The sequence below is a fragment of the Orycteropus afer genome, unplaced genomic scaffold (assembly GCF_000298275.1).
Source record: "Orycteropus afer afer isolate SDZICR_OR568_19922 unplaced genomic scaffold, OryAfe1.0 scaffold00048, whole genome shotgun sequence".
NCBI lineage: Eukaryota > Metazoa > Chordata > Mammalia > Tubulidentata > Orycteropodidae > Orycteropus > Orycteropus afer.
Window position 1 is genome coordinate 4,841,497 of NW_006921635.1, and position 11,494 is coordinate 4,852,990.

The 11,494-nt window shown below is 43.5% G+C and overlaps 2 protein-coding genes across 2 annotated transcripts in view; one reads left to right on the forward strand and one right to left on the reverse strand.

Moving 5' to 3' along the window:
- The window catches only part of PPP1CC (protein phosphatase 1 catalytic subunit gamma), a 20,647-nt gene extending 12,714 nt beyond the window's left edge, over positions 1-7,933 (reverse strand). Inside the window, exon 1 of the mRNA XM_007938167.2 lies at positions 7,879-7,933. Within this exon, the coding sequence (XP_007936358.1) occupies positions 7,879-7,933 (55 nt within the window). The remainder of the gene's footprint in view (positions 1-7,878) is intronic.
- A 195-nt stretch (positions 7,934-8,128) lies between these two features.
- CCDC63 (coiled-coil domain containing 63) overlaps positions 8,129-11,494 on the forward strand; it is a 101,766-nt gene continuing 98,400 nt past the window's right edge. Inside the window, exon 1 of the mRNA XM_042780602.1 lies at positions 8,129-8,209. Coding sequence (XP_042636536.1) covers positions 8,129-8,209 — 81 coding nt within the window. The remainder of the gene's footprint in view (positions 8,210-11,494) is intronic.

Genomic DNA, 11,494 nt, shown 5'->3' on the forward strand with positions numbered 1-11,494 from the left:
GGTTCAAACCCACTAGCCACTCCTCGGAAGGAAGATGGGGCAATCTACTTCTGTAGTGATACTGCCTTGGAAACCCAAGGAGGGGACGCTATGAGTCGGGTCCGACTTGACGGCACATAACAACAACAACAACAACAAGGGAGACAAATGTGTCTGCCAGTTTGTCCTACTGTGGTGGCTTACGTGTTGCTTTGAGACTTGAGGCTGTGCCATAGGTGTTTCAAACGCCAGGAGGGTTACACATGGTGCACAGGTTTAAACACAGCTTACAGACTGAGACAGGCTAGGAAGAAGGAAGAGTCCATCCACTTCTCAAAGAATTGGCCAGGGAAACCTTATGAATAGCAGAGAAACACTGACTGATATATCACTAGGCAACTTTATTAATAGTCCAGAAACATTATCCCATACAGTGCAGGAAGACAAGCCCCTTAGGTCAGAAGGCCTGACCTGGTCGATCTTCATCCATTTCGGGTGGCATATGATCAAGAACCAATGGTAATGAAGGAAGTTGAAGCTGCATTGAAGGAAGTGGCAAAGAACAAGGCTCCAGGAATTGACCGAATACCCACTGACATGTATGTTTCAAAAAAACAGATGCCCCTCTGGAGGCACTCACTCAGCTATACCAAGAGATATGGAAGACAGATACCTGGACAGCTGGCTGGAAGAGAGCAATATTTGCACCCATTCCAAAGAAAGGTCATCCCACAGATTGTGGAGATTATTGAACAATATCATTAATATTGCATATAAATAAAATCTTACTGAAGATAATTCAAAAACAGTTGCAGCAATATATTCACAGTACTTCCAGAAATGCAAGCTGGATCAGAACAGGACACGGAACGAGGGATATCACTGCTGATGTCAGATGGAGCTTGGCTCCAAACAAAGAATACCAGAAAAATGTTTACTTGTGTTTTATTGACTTTGCAAAAGCATTTGATTGTATGGATCATGACAAATTACAGGTAACACTGAGAAGAACGGGAATTTCAGAACTCTTAATTGTACTCATGAGGAACCTGTACATAGACCAGGAGGCTGTCATTCAAACAGAAAAAGGGGACACTGAATGGTTTAAAATCAAGAAGGGAGTGCATCAGGGTTGTATCTTTTTACCATAGTTATTCAATCTGTGTGCTGAGCAAATAATCCGAGAAGCTGGACTATACGAAGAAGAAAGTGGCATTAGGATTGGAGGAAGAACCATTAACAACCTACGATACACTAACGACACAACTTTGCTTGTTGAAATTGAGTATGACTTGAAGCACTTACTGATGAAGACTCAAGAATACAGTCTGCAGTGGACTGCATCTCAATATAAAGAAAACAAAAATCCTCACAACTGGACCTATAAGCAGCATCACAATAAATGGAAAAAAGTTTGAAGTTGTCAAAGACTTCACATTGCTTGGTTCTACAAATGACGCCAATGGAAGCAGCAGTCAGGGCATCAGACGACCTATAGCACTGGGCAAATTGGATGCGAAGGACCTCTGTCAAGTGCTGAAGAGCAAAGATGTCTCCTTGAAGACTAAGGTGTACCTAACACAAGCCACGATATTTTCAATCACTTCATATGCATGTGAGAGCTGGACAATGAATAAGGAAGACCCAACGAAAACTGATGCTTTTGAGCTACGGTGCTGGCAAAGAATGCTGAAAGTGCCACAGACTGCTAAAAGATCTAAACCTGCCCTGGAAGAAGTGCAGCCGGAATGCTCCTTGGAAGCGAGAATGGCCAGGTTATGTCTCCCTTACTTTGGTCATGTCATCAGACAGGACCATTCCCTGGAGAAGGATGTCATGCTTGGTAAGGTGGAGGTTCCACGAAGGAGGAGAAGACCCTCAAGGAGATGGACTGACACAGTGGCTGCGGCAATTGGCTCAAGTATAGCAGGCATCGTGGAGCTAGCGCGGGACTGGCCAGTGTTTTGTTCTGCTGTGCGCAGGGTCGCTATGAGTCAGAGACGACTCGACAGCACCTAACAACAGGCATTGCATAGAAAAAGCCAGTTGGCATTCTGAACATGTAGGTTATGATCAATACATTAAAATACCAACTTAGACATTAAACATGGGGCTTTTTAGTAAAAGCATTTCTTTATCTGGCTAGAAAAGTAGATTCAGAAATACATTATGGCTGTTAACAACACAGGCTGTCTTGTAGAAAAACTATCTGGAAAATCAATAACAGGAGCACATCATAAAAGCTTTTGTGCGACTGTACTGAAAACAAATATTCCCTCTTCACTTTATCTACACAGTTAAGTTCCAATGACCAAGTCACTATGCAAAAATAATTTATGCAGAAATGGAGGAAGACTACATCATTACATCAACTGTCAGATCACATCATTACATAACCGCCAAACTACTGAGAATCTTGGCCCAGCCAAGTTGATACACAACCTTAACCATCACAGCCAATGTTACTCTAGCCTTGCACCTAGGCATTCATTACCAAAAGACATACATCATTAATGTACAAAATAATTAGACAGTAGATCTTTTTACTACTGTCATAAAGGCAAAATGCCAGGTAAGGAGTAAGAGAGGAGTAGGTGTACAAACATAATAAAATAATGAAAGAATGTATCATCAAGTATCTGCAACCCCAGTTTTTCTCAAAAGCACTAATAACTTTACTGACAGTTTGGCAAAGGCAAAGCAGAGAGTAAAACTATGGAAGAAAAATTTAAGACTACTTTGCGATGATTTATGAGGATTAAAAACGGACTCTCCTTGCCACATAAACAAAAAAAAAACCCCAAACCCACTGCCACTGGGTAGATTTTGACTCCCAGCAGTCCACAGAACTGCCCCACAGGGTTTCCAAGGCTATTATCTTTACGGAAGCAGACTGCCTCATCTTTCTCCTACAGAGTCAGCAGTAGGTGGATTCAAACCACTGATCTCTGTTTGTAGCCAAGCGTTTAACCACTGCACCACCAAGCTCTTGCCACATAGTCCCTCAATTGTTGAAAAAGCTCACGTTAAAGGAACAGGACATACACAAAAAACTTCAACCTCTACAATGAAGTTTTAGAACCTAAATTGAACAGCACAGAAAATATAACACTAAGTCCAAAGAGATTTGACTGTTTTAAAATAATCCTATTTAAAGTGGTGGTAATCTTAAGACTGTGCCAAATCATACTCATTTCAGTGACAGCACCAATAATGTCATGATATTTGCCCAATTTAGGAAAGGAAGACCTCAAAACTAAATGAGACAAATACCAATGAATATTGGCAATATTAAGTTTTCTCATGAAGGGAAAAAAAACTTTCCTTTTCTGATAAAAAAATATAAACCACAAAAATGTTATCAAGAATCCTTTGGTTTCATTTCAAAGTGGCCCACAGGAAGACTTTCACTTTCAGAATATCTTACTTGCTCCGCCTGTCCACCTCCCTCCCCACATCTCAACTTTCCCAACTGCTGGTGCTATATACTTGGGCATTTAAAAGAAACACACAATCGACCATTAATTTTTTTCAGGGTGGATATTAGAATGTTGTTGTAAAATATCCTCTACTGCTCTCAAAAGTATTCCAAGTTCCTACAGCTATGGAGAAGTCAATTTATTGGAAAATGCTTCATTTCCCACAATCTAACAACATATTTTAATAAAATACCACTCTGATTATACACTACACCAGACCCCCTGCTTTACGAGTGGTTTTCATTTCCTATAACAGTAAACTCCAGGGCAATGGAGAAATTGGCTTGGAGATTTCAGATAAACCATTAAGAACCCCAAGCAAACTATATATGCTCACTCATGCTTGAAACACAAGGGTTTAATCCTGAAACAAAAATATGTACCCTCTAAAGCAATGTAATTTTATTTCTCTGGAATAAGACTTTCCAGTTTGTTTCCTCATCTACAAGCAATTCACACTCAGAATGTTATCTCCTTCACATTTCAATCTTTAAAGCCTACTCAGAGCCCCAATTATAAGTTAATTGAAATGGTTAAATCCATTATTAGTAGCAATCATTTCCCTGAGTTGGGATCAGCAATCCTCACCTAGTCAAGCAGGCTGGCACATGCTTTTACAGAACAGGTCATAGGTCATAACAACACTAGTTTCAAGGACACAGAACATTCTCATCAGCTTCTCTGCTCCTGTGCACAACAGACCCACCCCCAACACAACAGACTAACACCCGTGATCCTGTCACATTTTCCCACAGCCTCCTGCTACTGACAAGCAGGGCACTTGGCTACGAAGACCATGATCCTTTCAATGATGTGGTTTAAAAGGATTCACCAAACCCGTAAGCAGCACACCAGGTTTCTAGTACATACAACTGACATGCTGTGAGGCAGGGGAGAGGAAAGGCCTTACAACACACCTATAAATCAGGGAGTTAGAAACTGTCACTTGAGGAGTTACTTTCCTTACCAACAAAATGCTTCTCATAACTGATTCTAAGAAAAGCCAGTACCTCTCACAATTTTTAAAATTATTTGGCTTGCAACAAAACAAACTACTGTAGTTTCACTGGGAAAGATTTTGTTTTCCTCCTCTGATGAGCATGTTAAGAAGGTTCTCTTTTACCTGTTTGTTCTTTGTTATCCGCAGGACCAGGGAGCTCTGCCCTTTTTTAACATATTAATACATTTCATATTATACCAAAAAGTTGAACACAAAGGACATTTAAACATTTGTGAGTTTCAGAATATGTGAATGAATATTCCCCATCTTCAAAGAAACTCTCACTTAGCAGAGACTTAAATTCCTAATCTTCCCATGAGCCAAGGTAGGGGCCATATTTAAGTCACTAAAGCAAGGCAGGCATGATGCAGAGGCCAGCCAAGGGAACCACAAATTCGAAAATGGCCCTTTAAAGCAAAGGTGCTTTTTTGCAAACCAGGCTGTGGAAGCAGTCACTGTCACCTGCCACACTAGGAAAGCGCTGGCCATCACCGCTCAAGTGAGGTCGTTTACCCAGTACAACTCTGCCCCAATTCTGTCTTTTCTGCAACAAACCCAGTATCACACCAATCAACAGCTAGTTACTTCTGTCTCTAAATTCCCTATGTACAAGTTTTATTATGTAGTTATGTCAGAAGTGTTATAGGTGGGTTGCAGAAATGATGCCTGGCTTCATGAAAACCTAAAGTTTACAATGAAACAAAACAGGCAAAGCCACAGCAACTAAGGTATAAAGGAACATGTGTCTTTTCTCAAGACAGGACTTACTTTTGAGTTGCATTTTCAGCACTGACTAATCATCTTACTTCTCAGCTAAGTTGCACACTCCTTGACTTTAAAGATCAGACAATTCTAGTACGTCTACCAAGGCCATAAAACTAATTTTCCCTCCAGTTTCAGATATACTGAAATCTTAAACAAAAATTTTAGGGATAAAAAAGTTTTTGAGGTTACAAAAACTATCAAATTTATTATCAACATCTTCAAACCTGGATGTATACATTATCTTTAATGGATCACCGTCAACTGTTTCTCTACCAATTTAATACTTTGCAAGAAAGGAATTTAAGATTACTACTTGCAAGGTATTAAAATGCTATATTATTTTCATTAAAAAATTTACTTTTCAATTGTAAAATAACAGAGAAATTAAAAGATAATGGTGAGCCAACTTTTATCAAGGCAAATTTTTTAGCACAATTAGTAAGATTAAAATTAAAATTACCACAAATCTGACCTTCAAGGCTTAAATTAAACATCTGTTTCTAATTCATGTGGATTCCAATTTTTCTGTTTTTCTGAGAAATAAAGCCACTCTAACATAGCCTGCACAAATGTACAGAACTTAATTTTTTAATTAAAATAAAAATATTTAATACACTGTTCCCTTCTCAGTGCAAAAATGTTTTAATCAGCAGTTTCTCACCAATTGCTGCTGCTTCATATAAATCAGAGAACTGTGTTAACTAATATGAAAACCATTTGATCTTTTAGTCTTAGGGTTCTTAAAATAAATGCCAGACACTGAATGAGTGACAAGGTTTTCACCCACAAATGGAAGTGACATTTCAAGAGCATTTCAAGGGTCCTGAAAGATACCAAACCAAACCCACTGCCACCCAGTCAATTCTGACTCACAACAACAATATAGGATGGATCTGAACTACTCCATAGGATTTCCAAGGCTGCAATCTTTATGGAAGCAGACAGCTTCATCTTTCTCACTGAACTGGCTGATGGGCTTGAACCACAAAGGTTAGTAGTCAAGTGCTTTAACCACTGCACTACCAGGGCTCACAGAATACTATAAACGGGAAAAAACAAAGGCACTGATTAAGAATAGGAAAATATATTTTCAGGTGTTTCATTTTAATGACTTACTTCAAAAGACCTGCAACTTCCACCAATTTGTCCTATTTCTTATGTTTGAGATTCCTTCACTCACAACCTTTATATTCAACAGTAGCTCAGAAGGGCAGTATCAAGCCAAAAAGCTGTTAAAACTCAGCCAATCTCCATTACTAAGTGCCCAAATCAAGAAAGGGAATTATATAACAGAATCCTTTCAAAGTCTGAGACATAAATAGAGTATCAAGCATAATTCAAAATGCACCAACAGCAGAAGAGAAGCCAGATGATTGGGACCTTCTAAAAATTAAATTTTTATGTGCTTCCAAAGACTTCTCCAAAAGAGTCAAAAGAGAACCTACAGATTGGGAAAAAATATTTGGTAATAACATATCAAAGTCTGAGACAAGACATGCTTCGGAATCCAAAGAGAGCAGCTCAATTCAGTTTTCCCTTGAAAATTTTGAATCTCATCACACATCAACAGGAATCAACTGCCAGGCATCTCACAAGTCTTAAGTTAAACGGAAGCTTTGTTTTAACCTTTGTTTATCCATGGGACAATTCCTTCAGTTTTCCTTTGCACACAGGGTCACCCAGAGGATGACAGTTGAATGCAGGAGTTTTGGTTTCTAGCTTTGAAACCTGACTGTCACCTACTAGCTGTGTGACCTTGGGAAAGTGGCTTCACCTCTCTGTGTCTTCGTTTTCCCTGTAAATCGGGGCAAAAACGCAATAGCACCTACCCGGCAAGGATAAGGGGAAAAGTAAGTGAAATCTGTGGGAAAGTGTTTAGAGAATACCTGGCACATAGTAAGCGCTTCAGAAGGGTGCGCTATTATTACTGTTAAATTTGGGGAGCGCAAAGCGCTCAACACAGAACCTGGAACATGTTAAAGATGATAACGACAGTGTACCAGCCGATGACTTCACGTTCAGACAGATACTTATCAGGTAGAAGTATTTCCTATCAGGAAAAGAGCGCGGAAATCTCTTCGGGGTAAGGGCAACTTAAAAGATTTGAGGGACAGTGGAGATGGGTTCCTTCATACCCTTTAGAAACGAACGTTCGTCTTCCAAATACCAAGAAATGTCTCTCCCGACCCCAGCAAGGTAGGAAAAAGTCCCCTAACTCGGTGGAACCCAGAACCCCATCAAAGTGCTTCTGAGAGCAGGAATACTTGATCCTCGCCGGAGAAAAGTCCGGAACACGTCGTCCTGCAGGTTGGACTGGGGCCCCCAACCGTCTCCCTTGCAAAGACTGCTCCAGTTTGCGGGGAGTCATGGAGTAGGGGCGGGAAACGTGAGCGTGGAGAGCGGAGTTTTCAAATTTCAGGCCAGGAGGAAGACTGGAGCCTCGCGCAATGAATGAGCGGACCCGCAGGCTGGGCCAACTTCGGGACACCGGCCCGCTTGCCCTCCAGCTGCAGTCTCCGACCCCCGGGCCAACTCGCGGGATCGCTCCCCCAGCGCTGCAAACCCAACCGGCTCCCAAGTCTCCTCCCGCGAGTGCCCCGGGCGGCCCACCACCCTCGGACTCGCCTCCCCTCAGCTGCCCGCCGTCCCCCTCACCTTCCAGCAGCCGTTGGATGATGCTGTCGATGTTGAGTTTGTCTATATCCGCCATCGCCTTCCCACCTCCGACCCTCCCGCAGCGGCACCGCCGCTGCCTCGCGCCTGGCACACACACCTTCTTCCCCACGCCACGAGCACAGAGGCTGTAGTGGCGGCGGTGGCAGCAGCCGCGGCGGGTTCCCCCCCCCCAGCCGCCCCGCTCCCTGCTTCCTCCTTCACTCCCCACTGGAACCACGAGAAGAACAAAATGGCCGCCGATTCCTCAGCCAACCTCGGGCGGCGCACGGATGCGCGCGGGGGAGTGCAGCGGCTCGACCGGGACTTCTTTGTGGGCCATAGGGCGCGAGGGAGGGGGCGGGGCCCGGGCGCGGGAAAGGGGCGTGGCCAGAGCGCGGGAAGGGGGAGGAGACGGTTGAGAGTAACTGAGAACTCGCGCGGATCCTTCCGCCAAACGGGTCGAACAAATAGGCCCCCGGCCCGGATCCTGAGTTGCAAAGTTGCTCGGAAGAGTTGAGGTTAAGGTTGAGGGGCTGCAGTGGGCATCCAGTTGTGCGCTCCGAGGCTTGCTGCTTCCGCAGAGTTGTGCCCAAGGAACACACGTGTTTGCAGACCTGGCCATGTGGAAGTCCAGCAAGGGATTTTATGGGGTCTTGGAATTTACTCTTTAAAATAAATCTCGTGTGGCGATGGGGGTGGAGAGGAAGAATAATAAAGAGATGTATGTTGACTTTTTGTATTCAAATTCACTGGGACCTATCTCTAACAGAGAAGTCAAAATGTTAACAGTTATTCATTCTAAGCGGTGGGAAATATGAGTATTGTATATTATTTTTTTGTGCAGTTTTGTGACTTTTACCTCTAAAAAAATGTTTAAAAATCCATTCCCAAAATTAAAAATTTTAAAAAAAATCCATCATCCCTCTCTTTAGATTTTTTTTTTTTTCCTGCACTCGGCAAGTTACATAATCATCGGAGCGGTTACTCTGATTCTAGCGAAGTTGAAGGAGCGCGTGCACAGGAGATAAAGGGAGAGTTTGCAGATTTTGCGCGTCGGATCCGAGGCCGGAAGGGGAGAGGTTGCAGACGCCAGCAATGCGGGCTGGGCCCGGGTTCTGCAGATCCCCCAGGAAACCGGCCCGCTGCTCTCCGGTTTTCCAGTCACCCCAAGGTGCATCCCTCTCTTTGGGGGACGGAAAGTGTGGTCCCTCCGGGGACTGCGCGTCGCCTTAAGCTGCATTTGGAAGAGCAGCCCACACAGCAGACACGTTCATTCTCTTTCGTGACCTTTCCGTATGTATTTTTCCCTGAAGTGCTTCACAGTCTGCAAAACCCCTCCTTCGAGAAATTAATATTATGTCTAAAGGCGCTCAGGATGCACGACCTCGCATCCCTGAATGCACTCACGGTGATTGCACCACCAGAGTACCGGTCTCCCGGAGCGCTGCGCTCCCGGGGCCCAGGTTTCAGGCACCTGGGCGCGCATCCTCTCGCTGCTGGCGCGGGAGGAGTTGGGGTGCAAGGCTCTCTCGCCTCTCTGCAGTCTTCATCTCACCCTCCTTGGTGTGATTATCCCCCACAAGTCACACAAGTGTCGCTTGTCAGTCGAGGGCACCGATCCCAATTGGTGACATTGGGAGTCTGTGTCCCTCACTGCTGTGAACAGCTGGCTGGCTGGCGAGAGCAGGGTGGCTCACGCCGAAGTCCACGAGACCTTGGGCTCCTCCAGGGCAGGGTGAGTCATGGCAGTGGCAATGAGAACAGAGATCTGGAAGACAGCGATTCATTGGGCAGACAAATATTTATGGAGCACCTACTCTGTGCCAAGCATTGTTCTGGGCGGGGGAGCAGCGGTGAGCAAGACAGACAAGGTCCCTCTCATGGAGTGTCATTAAGCCAGACAGACAATAAACAAAGCAGCAAACAAAAATATCAGCTTCTGATAAGTGCATTGGAGAAAAACACTGCACTCATGTTTTTCTTAGTATCTGCCAAAGCTTATTGAATCCCCTCAACCCAGTCCTAGGAATTGTGAACCATCTCTATCATCCCCATTTTACAGATGAAGAAAGTGAGGTCCAGAGAAGCTAAGTCACTTGCTGAGGTCCACACAGCTAGTAAGTTAAAGGACCCAGGGCATCCTGCAACCAAAGCACTTGTTCATATTCAGTAAATGCACATTGTGAATCCCCAGCACCTAGTGCAACTGTGGCACACACTAGCCCCTTAATAAAAGGAGAACCCAATGGAGTGATCTCAATGTGCATTTAGCAGCAAGAAGAATGCATACTTTTCCTTACTCCAAATGGGAATGTGTTAGTCTCTGTTGACATCCCAGGGTTGAAGGAGGACTTCAGACTGGGCTGGGACCAAGGGAGGGCCTCTGTCCACACTCCATTCTCCAAGTGGACAACTCCCCTCCAGAGTCCAGTTTCACTGACACATGCCTGAGGGAATTAGCTGGTTCTTAGTCTGAGAGTGCTCTGAGCTCAAGAAGTCTGAGCTGTTCCTGGGAACCAGTGAACAGTACCTAGAGGAAAGAGTGGATTCCCTGTTGGTCTTCTTTTTGCCATTTTCAATCCTAGTTGATAATGGGATGAACTCTTCTCCATCTTCCATCCCGTCCTCCCATCTCTCCAGCACACACCTGTGCTGATGCAAGAATTTGCCAGAAAACCTTTTGCCTAACAGAGTACCTGTTCCTCTTTGTAGGCCTGCTAGCTTATCTGTAAAATGAGGAAGAGTGGATTAAAATTTACTTCTTTTGAAGATAAACTAGGTGAATGGGACCTTCTAAAAATTAAATTTTTATGTGCTTCCAAAGACTTCTCCAAAAGAGTAAAAAGAGAACCTACAGATTGGGGAAAAAAAAATACTTGGCAATTACATATCTGACAAGGGATTTATCTCTAAAATTTAGAAAACGGCAACACCTCAACAACAAAAAGACAAGTAAGCCAGTTAAAAAATGGGCAGAAGACATGAATAGACACTTCACCAAGGAGGATATTCAGGTGGCCAACAAACATATAAAGAAATGCTCATGATCACTAGCCCTTAGAGAGATGCAAATCAAAACAACAACATGACACCATCTTACCCCAACACTAGTAGCAAAGTTTAACAAGACAGAAAATAATAAATGCTGGTGAGGATGTGGAGAGATTGAGACTCTCATACATTGCTGGTGGGACTGTAAAATGATACAACCACTGTGGAAAGCAGTATGGCAATTCCTTTCTAATTTTAATTCCTGCAATTAGAAATACCATTTGACCCAGCAATCCCATTATTAACTATATATCCTAAAGAAGTGAGAGCCCGGACAAGAATAGATATTTGCACACCCATGTTCATCGCAGCACTATTTACAATAGCCAAAAGATGGAAACAACCTAGGTGCCCATCAACAGAAGAATGGATAAGCAAACTCTGGTACATACACATAATGGAATACTATGCAACACTAAAGAATAATGCAGAATCTGCAAAACAGCACGTAATGTGGATGAACTTGGAGGACATTGTTGTTGTTGTTATGTGCCGTCGAGTCGGCCCCGACTCATAGCGACCCCTCCTTGGGTTTCCGAGGCAGTATCACTATGGAAGTAGGATT